This window comes from Rhipicephalus sanguineus, chromosome 1, assembly GCF_013339695.2.
Source record: "Rhipicephalus sanguineus isolate Rsan-2018 chromosome 1, BIME_Rsan_1.4, whole genome shotgun sequence".
Taxonomy (NCBI): domain Eukaryota; kingdom Metazoa; phylum Arthropoda; class Arachnida; order Ixodida; family Ixodidae; genus Rhipicephalus; species Rhipicephalus sanguineus.
The window spans coordinates 66230039-66247195 of record NC_051176.1 but is presented as its reverse complement, the minus strand read 5'-3'; the positions used below and the strand labels follow the sequence as shown (position 1 = coordinate 66247195).

The 17157-nt window shown below is 47.8% G+C and overlaps 1 protein-coding gene and 1 long non-coding RNA gene across 2 annotated transcripts in view; both read right to left on the bottom strand.

Annotated features, from left to right (window-relative positions):
- The window catches only part of LOC119392501 (organic cation transporter protein), a 140810-nt gene that overhangs the window by 97767 nt on the left and 25886 nt on the right, over positions 1–17157 (bottom strand). Inside the window, exon 5 of the mRNA XM_037659692.2 lies at positions 644–798. Coding sequence (XP_037515620.1) covers positions 644–798 — 155 coding nt within the window. The remainder of the gene's footprint in view (positions 1–643; positions 799–17157) is intronic.
- LOC125758038 (uncharacterized) lies at positions 12964–15891 on the bottom strand. Its single transcript, XR_007415754.1, has 4 exons — positions 15621–15891; positions 15483–15554; positions 13438–13502; positions 12964–13071 (listed from the first exon to the last, which is right to left on the bottom strand). It is a non-coding gene; the product is annotated as an uncharacterized LOC125758038 (long non-coding RNA).

Below are 17157 nucleotides of genomic sequence, written 5' to 3'. Positions count from 1 at the left end.
AAATAATTTTTTTTGGAAATTGCATGTTGCTAGAATGTTCTAGGGACGTTTTTTTGTGCAGTGGAGTCATTGATATTCGACCCAGGAAGGTCGAATATGTCCAACGGAAACCTTTCCGGGACATTTTCAGGAGGTGTGTGACTTGTTGGGAAGGCATCTACAGGAATTGGTAAACACGTGTGGCAATGAGGCCCACATACCTAGGCCGCAATTTCAGCACAGAGAAATCAGGAATTACGAATTTTAATAAAGGAATGAGTACTCATGCGATATCAACCCAATAATAAAGCACTCCCAAAGTCCAGCATCATAAGTACTTTAGTGCATATATCCGTGCATGAGAAAACCTGTGAAAAGTCAACTCAAATAATATGGGACGAAAAGCAAAACGAAGCGCAGCGCAAATGAAACACAGAAGACTTTGCGGTTACAATGAATATGTGGCAATGGCAATAATTATCTGGCTATGACTCACATTCATCCCATCATGTTTCAGGGGAACCCTAATTTCAGGTGAACCTCGTTTGGTACGGAGCGCGAGGAATTAGTAGAAAGGAAAAAAAAAGCGGCTTTGTACTGATAATAAAAGAGAATTGTATGAGCCGCACGTATATCGGGAAGTTATAGTCTATTTCATACTCACACAATGTGTACGTGACATTGAGGATGCCGCCGAGGCCCAGAGATGCCACGAGTCTGCCGACGTTGAGCATGAGGAAGCTCGAAGAGAGACAGATCACGACGCTCGCCAGGATGGGCAGAGGGGTCATGAACACCAGAGCTCGCTTCCGGCCGTACCTGGGACACATTTGCACGGCTTTAAATATATGAAGTAAATACCGAAAGAAAGAGTGCGTGCCTCTAGATTTTATGGGAAGCAATTACGGCACATTCAATCGTTTTCCCTAAAAAACCTCATTGAGAAATTAATGAAACACATTTGGTCAATGTTCACATGCTGACATACAGTACTGAAGAGTAATTGCCTGTCCATTAGAGTATAATTGAGCATCTATGGAAAACTAGCCACCGACATCCAATGAAATTTTGTTGGGGAAGAAGGTGTTGAATCGTTGTAGATTTATTATTGAAAGTTGTGGGAGGGGCACAATGAGCCAGAGGGAGCCAGAGAGAAACGACCTTTAATGGCCGAGCCCAGGGCGCAGTCTACTCAATGTTCCGCCGAGCGTCAGTAGCGCCATCCGAATTTTCTACGTCCTCCTCAATAGTCTCGATCTCGGAAGGCATGGAATCTCTTTCAGCAGCGCTGTCGAGCCGCTATATAGCCTATGGAGCCTTGGAAGAAGGACCCCACCCGCAATGAACCACCTTTTAGATGCGAAAGCATCTTATGCTCGGGGCAGTGTCCGTTCTGCGGCGTCCGCACCCATACTGCGCATGCGCCAACTCTCCCCCCTCTACTCGCGTGAGCACGAGGAGGTGGGAGGAGGTGAGATGGAGGAGGTGGCGTGAGCGTTGGCTCCGCTTCGTTTCTCCTCTCCCGTTTCTCTCTCTCCGCCACAGCTGTGCGCTCGTATATAATGCGGCGCGCGCTCGCTCTCGTTGCACTCCTTCGCAACGGCGCTATGGACGCTCGCGAAGCTGAACGTAAACGGCAACGCCGGCAAGCGATTCTCGAAGCTGCGAGGCTGCGAAAGCGCGCGTTCGCTGTGCTTCCATCATTCTCTCTGTACAAGGGTGTGCCAAACGCCATGAACAACGTCAACGTCGGCGCTAGTTGCAGCGGCAGCGCCACCGCCGCGGAGCATAGGAAGGCTCGGGAAGCCGAACGTAAACGTCAGCGTCGGTAAGCGGTAATTCAAACACCTCGACAACCACCGTCTCATAAGTCACAGAGAAACGGAAACTCGATGCGTACCCCCGCGATGCTTTCGCATCCCACCATGGTTGCCCGTAAGGGGAGATGATGTGTATTTTTTTAAATGCGAAGCATTTCTTGGCGAACTTCTACGAGTTTGAGCGTATCTATCTATCTATCTATTATCTATCTATCTATCTATCTATCTATCCTATCTATCTATCTATCTATCTATCTATCTATCTATCTATCTATCTATCTATCTATCTATCTAGCCGCCTACGACTTTGTGCTCTCCTGGCCGTTTCGTTAATGGGACGTATACCAAAAGCGGTACGGCAGAACTTGACTGTATGACGAACATAAATGATAGGGCATAACATTAAAATCATGACATACGTGTCATGAACGGCTTATTTCAGATGCCATGGCCTTGGTGCTGTTGCAGCCGTTTCGTTAAGTTGATATATGCAAAAATTGGTATGCCGTGACAAGATTGTCTGACAAACAACTGACAGGTCCTATCGCGCAAATCTTGACACGCATGTCATGTACAGCATGATTTACTTGACATGGTCTCGGGGTGCTCACCACCGTTTAATTATATAAATATATACCAAAATTGGTACGGCGAAGTATTTTTGTATGGCGAACAGAAATCACAGGTGGTAACATGAAATCATGACGCGTGTCATGTGCGCTATGACATACATGCCCCGCTCATGGTGTGCTTGTGGCCGTTTCTCTATCTTGACATGTAGCAAATTTGGTATTGCGTGACGTGACTGTATGAAGAACATGAACCACAGGTCGTAACATGAAAGTCATGACATGCATATCATGTAGAACATGATTGACATGCCACGCTCATGGTGCGCTCGCGGCACTTTTGCTAGCTTGATAAACACCAAACTTGGAATGACCTGGCTTTACGACGAGCATAAATGACAGGTGGTAAGATGACAATCATGACATGCATTTCATGTGCAGCATGATTTACATGCCACGCTCATGGTGCGCTTGCGGCCGGTTCGCTAGCTTGATATAAACGAAAATTTGTATTGCATGACATGACTGTGTAAAGAACATAAATGACAGGTGGTAACATGACAATGATGACGTGCATTTCATGTGCAGTATGATTTACATGGCACGCTCGTGAGCTGCTCGCGGCCGTTTCGGTAACTTTACATACACCAACATTGTATGGCGCGACACGACTCTATGATGAACACAAATGACAGGTGGTAACATGACAGTCATGACATGCATTTCATGTGCAGCATGATTTACATGTCACGCTCAAGGTGGGCTCGCGGGCAGTTCGCTAGCTTGGTCGCGGCCGCTTGGATGAAAAAATCCAGCGGCCGTTGCTTGGTATACCCCAAAAGTGGTATTTGATAACGTGACTATATGACGAATATAAATGACAGGCGGCAACATGAAATCATGACATGCATGTCGTGTAGGGCATGATTTGCATATCATGCTCATGGGTTGCTCGCGGCCTTTTCGGTAGATTGACATACACCAACACTGGTATGGCGCGACGCGACAGTATGATGAACACAAATGACAGGTCATGACAATCATGACATGACAGGTCATGACAGGTCATGAATCATGTACAGCATGATTCACATGCCACACTCATCGTGCGCTCACAGCCGTTTCTCTAGCTTGATGTACACCAAAACTGGTACTGCGTGGCGTGACTGTTTGACGAACAAAAACGACAGGTCCTAACACAGAAATCATAACATGCATGTCATGTACGGCACGATTTACATGACAGTGCCTTGGTGCGCTTCCGGCCGTTTAGTTAACTGGATATACACCAAAATTGGTATGGCATGACATGAGTGCGTGACGAACATAAACGACAGGTCATGCATTGCATATACCAGAATATACGCTTCATTATATAACGATTGTACATGCATGAATGCATGACAAACGTGCGATATACAGTGAACTAGATGTCATGATATGAATGACTTCATTTGCCTCAAAGGCAAACAAGGCGATGTATGCAGCTCTTTGCTGGCTGCTTCGCATTACATCCATTCCCACAGTGTGTGGGATCTGCCGGATTTTTTTTCTCAATAACTGTTGTCTCTCTCTCTCTCTCTCTCTCTCTCGTGTTATGGTTCTCATCCTCCGCCCTCTCGCCAGCGCTCGGTCATAGAGCACGAAATAAAGCGAGAGGAGACGAGCGCGGCAACCGCGACCAGCAGATGTGAATTCCGGGAGCTCAACTGACGCAGCTTAAAGGGACAAAAGGCAAATAACAATTTATGTCAGAGTGAAAGGCCAATGTGTGAGAACGTCCAAAACGTCAGTATTGTAACGCGGCGCTGGAAGAGCGCGAAAGAAGAACGAAGAAGTAGAACGGGTGCGAGGGATTTGGTGATCGGCAGCATCTGACCCTCCCTTGTCTTTTTCCTGACGCTTCATTGACCTCATTGTAAATGAACCCATATCATCCGTAACAGTTTTGGTGGAGGTGCTGGGTAACCGACGCCCTGGACAACACTGTCGCAGACGACCTTCGAAGAAGCCGACGCCTAGGCGGACTACCTCCGGAACACACAGAAGGACTGACGCCCGCGAAGGCACGTCGGCGTGGCACTCTTGTATGCAACAGAAAGGTTATATTCCTGAAGCCGCAAGGACCAACGAGCCAACCGGCCAGCTGGCCAACCGACCAGCGGCTCAGCGTTGTTCTCAATTTTATCAAACAAGCTGATCTTGTTTTAAACTCAAAGAAGTGCCACTTCGGTGAGTGACAAGCCGTTGTTCTTGGATATATAGTCGACCAGGACGGCATACGACCAGATCCCAACAAGATCTCTGCAGTCCGCAACTTCAAGCCACCAGAGACGCTGAAGGCCCTTCGTAGCTTCCTGGGCTTTTGTTCTTATTTTCGCCGGTTTATTAAAAACTTCGCTCAGCTATCTCATCCACTGACAGACTTGCTTCGGAAGGACACCCCCTACCGGTGGACCGCTGAGCGTGAGGCTGCTTTCGAAAAGTGGAAGTTCTTGCTCACTTCTGGGCCCCTTTTGCATCATTTCGACCAAGAGGCACTCACGGGTCTGCATACCGATGCATGGGGCGTGGGCGTTGGTGCCGTCCTCGTCCGGTTTCATGACGGATGCCAAGACATCGTTGCGTATGGAAGTCATGCTCTGAGAAAGGCTGAAAGCAATTATAGTGCAACAGAACTGGAATGCCTCGCAGTTGTTTTCGCCATACACAAGTTCAGACCTTATTTGTACGGCCGACATTTCAAGATCGTAACCGACCATCGTTCCCTATGTTGGCTTGTTGGACTACGTGACCCAGCTGGCCGGTTGGCTCGTTGGTCCTTGCGGCTTCAGGAATATAACTTTTCTGTTGCCTGTAAGAGTGGACGATGCCACGCCGACGCCGATTGCTTATCTCGTCTACCATCTCCAACTACAAGCACCGATGACGACGATTTCGACAATTACCTTGCGACGGTCTCCTTGGACTTTCCGAGTCTGGACATCTTCATTCAGCAGCAGCTGCGCGACCCATCACTGAGACCAATTATTGATGCGACCAACAGATGTCGACACGCAACGCAATTTGTGATTCGTAACGGGGTTCTGTACCACAAGAATTACTCAAGCAATAGTGCCCCACTGCTTCTCGTCGTCCCAGAACGCTTGCGCCTTGCGGTGTTCCGAGGAATGCACGACGACGTTACGTCTGGGCACCTTGGATTTGCTCGGACGCTTCATCGCATCCGACAGCGGTTCTACTGGCCTCGACTGTGGAAGAAGAGGAAGCACTAGGTCGCCAGTTTGATGTATGCCAACGCCACAAGCAACCGACTGCTCTCCCTGCAGGTACACTGCAGTTACGCCACCGACTTCGCCTTTCGAAAAAGTCGGCATAGACTTGCTCGGCCCTTTCCCCAAGTCTTCCACCGGACGCCGCTGGATTATCGTCTGCGTGTATTATCTAAAGCCCGAACCACACGTACGCTGGCCGAGCGCGCGCTGTACGTTGGCTGTACGCGCTCCGGAGGCCGCGCATGCGCAGACGAAGCAAGCGCGGCAAAACGCGCGCGGTACGCGAGTGTTCGCGGCGACTGATGTCGACCTTGAAACGGCGTGCGTCCGGAAGCGTTTGGAGCCATAGGGGCTCTTCGATTTTCCATTTTCTGGCAGCCCGCTGGCTGCCAGAAACCAGCCAGCGGGTTCCGGTTCTGACAGGAAATGACGTTATATCACGTAACCTAAAAAACTTCTGGCAACCAGAAAGTGGTCGGCAGAAGTAAAATCGAATTTTGGGCTCGCGGCTGGGCGGCTCACAACTGCGTCGTCTGCTTCAACATGCTAGCACAAATTTTGTTAGCTACGATCGCTGGGCTGGTGGCCTTGCTGCGCACTCGCAGGCTCCGCAGGCGTCACCAAACCGTTGTGGACGAGGATGAAAATGTCGAAGATCTCGTTGTGTGTCTGCTGATAAGCAGACTGCAACGAGAAGAACGGCATAGGGTTCCGCTGTATATTGAGAACGTCGTGCCGGCGTATATGGACATTGAATTTAAAAAGTTATCCCGACTGTCTAGAATTACTTGTGCAGCCCTGGTTGAGGAGCTTGAAGCTTCGGCATTTTATCCACAAGGCCTCCGAGAACGACCGAAGATTTTGGCCGAAAAGACGCTTCTTGTCGCACTGGCCGAGAGCGGCCGAGGGTCCCGAAGCCTTTGCATTCCGCGGAGACCACGCAAAGATGGTCGCGAGCGCTCATCGTCCTTTTTGACGTCTGCTAGCCAGAAAACGGCCAGAGAGCCGCCAGACCAAAATCGTCCTGGCGAGTTCTGGCGACCCGGGGGTCGCCAGATGCAGCCAGAGGCCGAAAAACGAATGCCCACCGGAAGTGCGCGCGCGGTGGGCGGAGCAACCTGAGAAAAAACGAATGCGTTCTGGCTGTCTCTGGCAGCCCGCGGGTAGCCAGATGTAGCCAGAAGTGGTAAATCGAATAGGCCCATAGAGTTTCCTACAATACTTACTAGAGGGAACTGTGGCGCTAGTGTCTATGGGAGCTGCAACGCATGACGCTTCAGCCAGCATGGGAATGATGGGTAGTACACAAATTTGTCTAAACTTCGTTCTTTCGGCTCCGTTTGGCTCCGCGTCGGCTGCATCCGCTTTGTCGCAAAACAAAGTTCAACAAAAGTCAGCAGTTCCACTTCACCACTTTAACTTTTTTAGGCTCACCAAATCAAACCTGGTCAGGAAGTTCACAACGGTCTATTCTTTTATACGAAACGAACGCCAAAACACAGCAATAAACAAAGCCACAAGTACGTTCGAAGCCGCAAGCACGAAGACTAGGCAGATTTGTATACTACCCACATGGAGGAAGGAATAACTAAGGAGAGGCCCTATCGTATCCCAATGCATTGCGAAATAGTGTGGCGGAAGTGACGTCAGATTTATGGGGCAAACAAACCGGTATGGGGCAAACAAAACAGCAGACGCCCCTCGGCGGCTCTCCGCGGTGGTTCGCTTCTGCTCGAATCTGTAGTCCCGGCGTAAACTTAGCGCGTATTGTGCGGTTCGCACGCAGTAAAATGTTGCAAGCAGACGTTTACCCAGGCTGTCGTGCGTGGCAGGCCCGAGCGCTGCGTGCTGAAATTCTTCGCGGAGCGCTTTTGTGCAACAGTACAGAAAGTACTGGTACGTGCCGTAATCAAAAACATTCAGCCTTTTGCCTCATTGTATTCGAACTCACCTCGCAGTGACTTACGCGTTCTGCTGGGCGTTAGGCCTTTCTTTTTCCTTTCTCGTAGCCCGATTTCCAGATCTATTGCCCGATTAGCGGTTATTTGCTCGTGCATATAGAGTGAGCGCAGTAGCTATTCGGCGCAACGCCAACCCATAGTTGACGTAACGTCACGTCGAAAAGAAGACACCGCTGTATTGTATACGCAATCGTGCACGTAAAGTTTGTAATTCCAGTGCGCACGCAACGAGCGCACACCGCACTCCGTACAGTCACCGCACAGTCCGATAACAACAACAAAAGTTTATTGCCATTTCGCTTGAACGACACAGCCTCTAAACGTACGATGCCTTCAGCGCATAGTATGTACGGCGCGTCAGACGCCAAAAACAAAATTTCACGTGTGTTCCGAGTTGACACAACGAGTAAGAAGCAACAGAGCGCACATCCGAGAGCTCCGCATGCAAATACCATGCCTTAGTGATCAGTACTGAAGCGAAGTATACGTACACATGAAAAGTGACAACCGGTACTGCCCGCAGTGGCACGCGATTTTGCACAGGGTATACGCAACAGCTGGGCATTGCGTAGCTTTCCTAACGAACACACAGAAAGAGCAGCACGCGTGAATTCGACTACACCGCTTGCACGGCGAAAAACAAACTAAAAAAAAAGACTGCAAAGTTTCGCGATGCGCGCATGCGCTTGCGAACGTCGCGGCGGAAGTCGCGAAATGTTTCGCTGAGCCTTCGCTAGGAGGCGATGCGGGTGTTTGCGATGTGGAGGCTTCACGAATGTGACGTCAGGGCCTCTCCTTAGTATTCCTTCCTCCATGACTACCCATCATTCCCATGGGTAGCAGCTGAACGATCGCAGCGCCTAGAGTCCCCTCTAGTTAATTTTAGGAAACTCTATGCTTGGAGCCATGCAAATACGCAACGTGGCATGGCTGTTACCAGCACCGGCTTGACCGACGGATGATGATGCACATCATGTGAAAATTTGCGTGCATCTAACAATAAAAAAGGAACAGAAGGAGGTTTTGTAAGTATTTGATGAACTATCAGTAATTTTGTACGAACAATGTCTTGCACGTATGAGGAAACGCGCGCTCGCGTGGCCTGCCTTCGCGCGTAGTGTGTGGGTGGAAACGCCATTGCTCGCCGGACACGCCCGGGATGCGCGCGCTGACGCGCTCCCCGTGCGCGTTTGGGAGCGTACGTGTGGTTCGGGCTTTACACGTACACAGAGACGATGGCATTCGCGTCAGCCACTCATCTTCCCTACTGCATTCGATTACCCTCCGACACGGAGCTCCCCGTGTGGTAACAAGTGATCGTGACGCAGTTCACCGCTGACGTGTCGGAGAACTACTACGGCTCTGTGGGTGCCACATCGGCATCCCACGCCTTACCACCCGCAAACCAATGGACTAACTGAACTAGAGCACTGCACGGGCTCGGGCCTACCCGAAAACCCGGGCCCGGCCCGGCCCGTGGGCCCGGGCCGGGCCGGGTAAAGTAGTTTTCATGGCGGGCCGGGCCGGGCTCGGGCCTGAGGCTCCGGGCTTAGGGCCGGGCCCGGGTTTGAGGTGGCGGGCTCGGGTCGGGCCGGGATTGGGACTCTGCTCAGCTCATAAAGGGACACTAAAGTGATACCACGAATCAGTTAAGACTGATAAAGTGTACTCTGAGAACTCGAATGTAATTAGGTTCACCATCATAAGGAGAAAATCAAGGGTGAAGTTCTATTCTTAAATTTCGCGCCAAAATCTCCGCGCGTGACGTCACAGATTTCCATCTGTATTTGTCGTAATTTTGGGTCATTGGTTCAACGAAACTTCTTGAAACTTGATATGCTAAGTCTATAGCCCTCTCAGAAGTCAATGTACTTCATTTTTTACCGATTAGGAACCGTAGGTAGATCCCAGTAGTCGCCGTCAGAAGCTATGACATCACTGCTTTTTTTGCACGATTTTAAAGGTGGCGTCGGCACCCGGGGGGCGATCGGAGATCTGTTCGTTCCGCTTGTTCATTTTCCTGGGGAAGAACAAGCGCGCTGATTGGCTGAAGCGGGAGATGCCACTCAAGGCCGGGGGGTGTCGCCATTTCTTTTTGTTGTTTGAGGTTTTCTTTTTTGGTGACGTCATGCCGCGTCATAACGAGTGGGGTGATCGGAGATTTCTGTTCTGCGCCCATTCTGGCGGCGCACGCGATTGGCCGAAGCCGGAAAAAACCACGTCTCTGAGGGGCGTAGCCATTTTTCTTTTTGCTTGATCTTTTATTTTTTGATGACGTCATACCGTGTCATAACGAGCATGTCGTCTGCTACAAACGAACGGAGCGCGAGACCGTTCGCACGCGTTCTCTCGAGCGAAGAAATGGCTTCGCACGGCATGATGCAGCGGTTGCGGCGGCCGCAAGAGCTGATTTTGAGAAAATGGCGCTTGCGACGTGTGCTTCTCTTGCGGTTAGAGGTGCGAGATGCGTTTGAAGACATGAGCGAGTGCGGCGTCGCTTTCGGTTCTCGAAACGAACAGTGCGAACGAAATGAACGGGCCTGCCACTGGGCTGTGGTCTTACGCGCAGGGACTTCTTAGTTCAAAAGCGCTACCAGCTACTGCCACGTGTCCTCCCGGTCCTCACTCGTGTACGACGGCCCCAGCGGGCACGACGGCGTAGCTATCTGTGGGTGCTCTTTCATAAAAGCCAGCAGAAGCTCCCTTTGACGATCCGACACCCGGGAGCCAAGCCAGACATTCCGGTGGGACGACATTTGAAAAACTGCGCCGACCACTACTTTTCTTTGTTTTTTTTTCGCGTGCACGACTTCACATAGCGAGCAGGTTAGAAAAATTAACACCAATAAATATCAGCACTGAAACCTATTGCTGTTTTAGAAACTGTTTGAGCTTGAGAAGAAAAACAATATCTTTTCGTATAACAACTGTATATATTACAAGGCGAGAAACACTTAGTTTTGAAATATACGGTCCCCTTGCCGAGGAGAAACGATGCGCGTCTACTTCCGGAAAGCTCGCCGCTCACCGCTTGACGATTGGCTGCCCTCTTCCTCTGGGCGGAAGAGAGCTGCGGACCGCCCACTTTTGTGACGCAACACCGCCAGAACGAACGCGGAACGAACAGAGATCTCCGATCCCACCCATGCATCTCGATAAAGCGATTCTTTTTTTTATGTGGGTCAAGCTATTTGGAGAAGTTTTATGAGCGACAAGTACTGATCATCTTTCGTTTCTTGCATACGGAGCTACCTGATTTATCTAAAACGAGCGAACTGAAAGTAAATAGACCAGGCGCTTATATAGCTAACATCTCGCTATTACGTGCTTTATTTGCATTCGTTATTATTTTATATCTCAAATATTATTCTGTAGTCGCAGTGATAAATGTAATATAATAAATTTATAGCCATAACTTATCATCGCAAGTGCGATCGCGGAGGCCCAAGGCGGGCAAGCGTTCTTGCAAGTTCCAGCCCTCCACTAAAACGAAGAGACTGCGTGTAGTCTCGTTGCATTTTTCCGTGGCTCCGTCTAGGTTCCCTGAGATCATGTGACGCAAGCTGGACATGCACAGCCTGCTTTGTGTGTCCCGCATTCACGAAAATTTGCTTCCGCAAGGGCCAGGATAGTGACGAAGGTAGGAGTGAAAGGGAGGGGGGGGGGGCAGAATAGGTTCTAGCAGATGTCAGCTAACGTTGAAATTTTAAAGACCTTTTTCAGATTTCATATATGGGTCATTTCTGAAGGGTATTTGGCGGCAAGTTTCCACCAATATATAGATACCTATCTCTAAAATGACTAAACTCTGGACGCCAATTCTGCAACACAGAGTTTTGTTTCACGGTTATGTATCAACACATGGTGGCTGCTAGTGGTGCCTCACGAAAGAGATGCTTTAGACCTGCATGCCCGTGTAGCTCGAGAACGTACTTATATTATAAAAGAATAAAAAATAGGACGAAGACAGTCATGTGCGGGCCGCAGGCCGCTAGCGAAAGGTCCGCGGTCTGCGTGTTTGAGACCCCTGCACTATATCGTGCGAATGCTACTTGATACTGCCAGCAGCGTTCGAATGTTCAGGAATAGCATAAGTCCACCAAACATGTACATTCATGTTTAAAGGCAAAGTATATTACCTTGACGAAATATCTGGCTTGAAATAAGAATCACGAATTCAATGCCGGGGAACGTCCCCTTACCTCGAATTATATGCAGCCAATGAGTAAACGTCACGAAGCTTATTCACACATTTATTACCAAACTGGAATGAACCCCGAAAATAGATTGCTATCGCTTCGTCCGCCTATTGCCAGTCCTACCAGTGCAGTCTTACCAGCGTAGGCCACCTTTACAGGTACAAAATCGTTAGGAAGGCATACACCATTATAATATAGACAGAAAAGAGCCCTGTGCAAGCCGTGCATAACAAATACTGCTGAAAAGTGCAAGGAGAAGCCCTCAGAGGCATTTACAGATAATAATGAAGAGTGGTACAACATTCGGGAATAGAGAAATGAAGGGATCAGCTGGACAGATATATTTTCATTCTGCAGAGGTACAAAAATAATACTAAATTTGCTCCAGTGGTGGAAGTTAAGAACTACGACTACCGACGCCTTCACATTTCTCAAGGCACATGTGCGCCCCTGCGGCTAGCGCACCCTTATGAAAATGTGAGACGAGTTCAAAAAGAAAGTCTAATGACTTCTGACATTTCAGTCATTTGACGCTCTAATGTGTCCCTTTAGAATTTTGTAATGTATTTGAAATGCCATTCAAAAACATATTGGCCGATCATTCTGATGCGTATTAACATGTGATAGTCTGATGTGGATTAACATGTGATAGTCCGATGCGTATTAACATGTGATAGTCTAGTGAGCATGAAACGACCTTTGACATCAACACTCATTTCATTCTCTAATGTATTTCTTCAGAATTGTTTTAATGTACTCATAATGTCATTCAAAAACATATTGGCCACCGTCATTCTAATGTGTCCTTATGAGTGACTTTCTTGTGAGTATGAAACATCCTGTTTGCAATGACCCTCGGCCAAGCTTGTGCTTCGTGGCCAATGACATTCATAACATTCCTGAAACAGAACTATTACAGTGCATGATAAGATTTATGATATGTCCGGATGATAGTACGGAATCACACATTAGTTGTGCCTGACAATGTGTTTGCTGGTTGATACACATGCAGCCAAGCATCATACAAAAGTGCACGTATGCACCTTCTACGACACTTGTGCTGTACAAAGACATTTCTCAACAAAAGAAAATGGATAAAACATTTATTGACTGGGAAACATGCAGAGGTTAAATGAAAGAAAAATATGGTGTACACCTGTCATATCTTCGTTTCGTTTAATCTGTCTACTTAACATTGATGACAGATTGCTTTTGATGCGCAGGGTCCTTGTAGGGAATCCATGTATGTGTATCCATGCATGTGTATCCTGCACGAAAGATCGCAGTAAATATATAAGAGTTGCAAAGAAAACTTTATCCAACACATCGTGCACCTTAGAACACTTAGATGTACTGCCAAGGCCCCGTGCAGGTAGTTGACAAAAAACACTTTTGTGAAGTTAGAGTTAGCCAAAATTGCATCTTATATCGCATTTTCAATCGAAACTTTCAGCAAATCCTGTAAGAAAACAGGAAAACAACACAGAAGGTCAAGTCCAGCATCAGGTACACATTAATGGAGTTACGTCTAGGGTCTTGTTTCTTTGATCTTAGAATTCCCTCAAAAAGGTGCAGTAGTTCATGAGCAGGCGCAACATGTCGAAGCTTTTTGTAAAGATTGAAACAATGCCTACCATAAAATATAAGCTGGACCAGGCTCACAGGTAGAACGCTCCCATCTTCTTCTGCAAGCTGTCGTCTGCTTCAGTTCCACGAACAGGTGAGATCACCGGGTACATATGTTAAGGATACCAGAAAACATTCATGAGTTGGCGCACCACACAGACCTTACAGCTCACACACAATACATACAATGTATTCAGGCAAGTCTATGTTTATATACCAGCAAGGGCCTTGAATAATGGACTCAGATTGCGCTATAAGAACAGGTATAACCTGAGCAACGGCTCATGGCAGACAACTGTAATGGTGCCATTGCAAGCCGAACTTTCAGAAACTTATGTACTTAGTAAACACTATGTGGTTGGAGAACGCAGATTACGATATAGGTCATTTAAATGACGAAAATTACATCAGCTCTGCTACACAATATAAAATGCATAAATTGATAAAATAAGAGTATGTGTGGCCCATGTGCACACTCCCATAATGCCGAGCTTTACATATTGTATTATATGATGAATTTGAGCCGTTTAGGAAAGTAATTCTAGTCGTGTTAAAGCCAATCAATGCCTGGAATATCGGTTTCAATTTGTAGTGCTGCAAGCCATAAAAAAAAAAAAACCGTTAACCACTTTTGTCAGCCTTCTCTAAACTTCTGCACACATAGTTACATATGAGAATTTAGATTTGTTTCCCCTAATAATTACTTCATAAAATTAAAGTAGCACTCTCACAATGAATGCTACGTCTTAGTCGCACAACCTGCAATAAGAGCGCTTTTTCAGTTTCATGCTGCCTTAAGAAAAGCTCACAAAAGAAACATGAACTTTAGATAAGCACATAATTGAGGTGTGCTTTTGCACCCCAGCACAGTGGATAAAAAGCTCTTGGAACAGTGCTGCTTAACCATTACAACTCCTGTTAATATAAACCAGTATGCTTCAGGAAACAATATAACGACGGGAAAAATATTTCACATCATTTTTCTCAAACACAAATATTGCAACAAAAGGCACCTTGCCAAACGCAACTGGCATATTTGTCTAGAATTGATAATTATATACATCTTGTGCTCTTTCACATTACTGTACACATGGTGTTAGTACCAGAATATAACGTAATTCACTGACTTGTATTATCTTCAAGTGGGTTCACCCAACGCAAGTTCGTTTCTCGTAGCAACGACCTTGCACAGTCAGATTAAAATCCTAACCATAGTGCAACTAACTTCTAACAAAAACAAGCGCGGTGCAGTAGTCGCGGAGAAAGCCACAAACACACGCCACTGCACCGCGCGCGCATGTGCAGCCGCAGCGTGTTTTTATATCTTCCTCCCCGCGTACTACATGCCAATTATTACTGAGTTTCCTGAAAAGTTACTTCATTTGTACCTGCATCATGAGAAGGCTAGGCGATGAACGTTATGTTTAAAGCAGTTCTATTTCCGAAGTGATAAGCCATCGTACAAGTAGCTTCAGGCGATGATCTCGTGCAGTATACAGCTGTAGTCGATTTCAATAACTTTCGACCACGCTAAGAAGTTATTTACAGAATCACAACTCGGCTACAAAAAATCTTGAAAATTATTCTTCCTTCGGTTTACGATCGCTTCTGAGCGGCAGAATGCCAAGAGCGGGCCACTTTCTCTCTCTCCTCGGTCGCGACCCGTCCCCTCTCCGGGAAAGAGCCATGCTCTCAGTCCTTCCCTCCTACCTCACCTCCCCCCTCCGGTCCCCTACGCCCAAAAGGGCGAGTGTTGCCCTCCCTGCGACACATACATCGCGCAGGCGTCCCCAAGGTCAACCAGTTCCCGAGTAGAGAAGCAGCAGCGGGAAGCGGGCGGGCCCGAGCGACAGGCATTCTTGGAATCGAAAAACAGCCAAGGAAGAAGAGCGCCATGACAAGAAACGCTTGCGTTACAGAAGCGAGCGAGTATCGCGCAAAGCAACGCGCCTTCATCCACCCGTTGCAGTTGTAGGTAGTTAACGCACATGGTGAGTGCTTCATACAACCGTATAAAGTGCACAGAAAGCATTGAGCATAGCGTAAAACATACCTGTCTATCATCCTTCCTCTGGCCATCATCCCCGCAGAGTGAACACGCCGCACAGACGATCACACTCGGTTCCTGCGTAAAAGACGTCATGTAATGAAGTAACCTAGCTGTGTAATTCAGAAATATTCTAGAACTTACCAAAATCAGGCATCCACTGTGCACTCTTCAGTTTTACAGTCCACAATGTACCGTACACTCGGCGACAGTCTTGTCAAAAGGCTGCTGTACGTCTGCACTCGCCGTCAGTCACGAGACTAGGACCTAGATCGTCTTGGAAGGTACACTTGACATTGAATCACGCAACCAACGTGCATAATCGATAAACGTGGTAACGAAGCATTGCAGAACACAGCATGGCACACACACACGCACAAACCGAACGCACCGCGCACCCGTCAAACAACTAAAGCGCCCCAAGGACAACTTTTCTTGGCAGTGAAGGGAAGGCTACGAGAGGACGGAGCTACTGCACATGTACTGCTCCGCGAAATAGTCCGGTTCGGCGCGCGTTTCGAATTTAGTTTTGGTTTGTGAACCTTCCGTACCTCATGTGACGGCCATTTCATTGTTCGAGCGGCCGTCTCAGGCTTATACAGCCATTTGCTAGTGAAATTCGTCAGAAGCTCCCTAGGCGAGTCGTCGGGAAAGCTGGAGGGTGACGAGCGCTCACTTGAAGACGAAGGCGCTATTTTGACTGTGAGGTGCACGTAAAAGGTGCGACGTTTTCACAAGTGCAAAAACGCGAAATGACGCTGCATAAATCAAAACAAATATAAATATCTCCTTGTGCGCGCTGACCCTCTCTTCAAACAGCGCTCCGTAGAAAATAAAGCAATGTTGTTGTTTTTATTTGTCACTGTACATAAAAAAAGCGTATTTATGGCTTTTTTTTACACCCGTGTGTGCATGTTGGGAATGTGTTATGGATGTTCGATTTTGTTATACAACTATACATTTTGTTTTGGGGAAATGAAGGTTAGAAATGGGCAGTTTTTCAAACTCGCATCCCAGACGACGGTCATCTCTGAGTCCTTACTCAAAAGAAACGCTTTTTTGTTTCAAGTTACTGCCCTCTCCCGTGGATAGAAAGAGGTAGGGATATGATGGGAGGAGGAAATGGGTAGGGTGTGATAGGCGACACCCAACGTTGCACACAGAGGAGGTGAATGGGACAAGGAAGGAGTGAAGGGAGAGAGGAGTTGACGCCGTGGAGAACGGAAGAGAGTCGCGTGGAGACGACATTACGAGGGGGCGGGCGGGAGAAGGATGTACGCGACGTTGGGCCAAATCGAACTTTGGTTGTCGGCTGCTTCTGACCAGCGTTGCAACAGCGAGGAGAGATAGAGACAGTAGTTTGAGGTTGGGAAAAACGCTTGTCCGCGTATCTTTGCAACCAACAACATTCTGTTTTGGACATATATGTAAGTGCACCATGCATAAGAACAGTCCCTAATTTTTATCACAACAATAACGAACTTTTTTTCTGTACGTCACCCATTGTCCACAGTTCCAATTCTTCTCCGCCCCCAAAATCCTTCGCGACGCCGTGCGGGTAATCCCCACTCTCCTCCGTTAATTTCTACTGGACAAATGGGCAACACGGGCCCCTGAGCGAGTGTTTCGCAGTGTCACTTGATCATATCTGTTCATATTTGCACATGTGATCGACTCATGC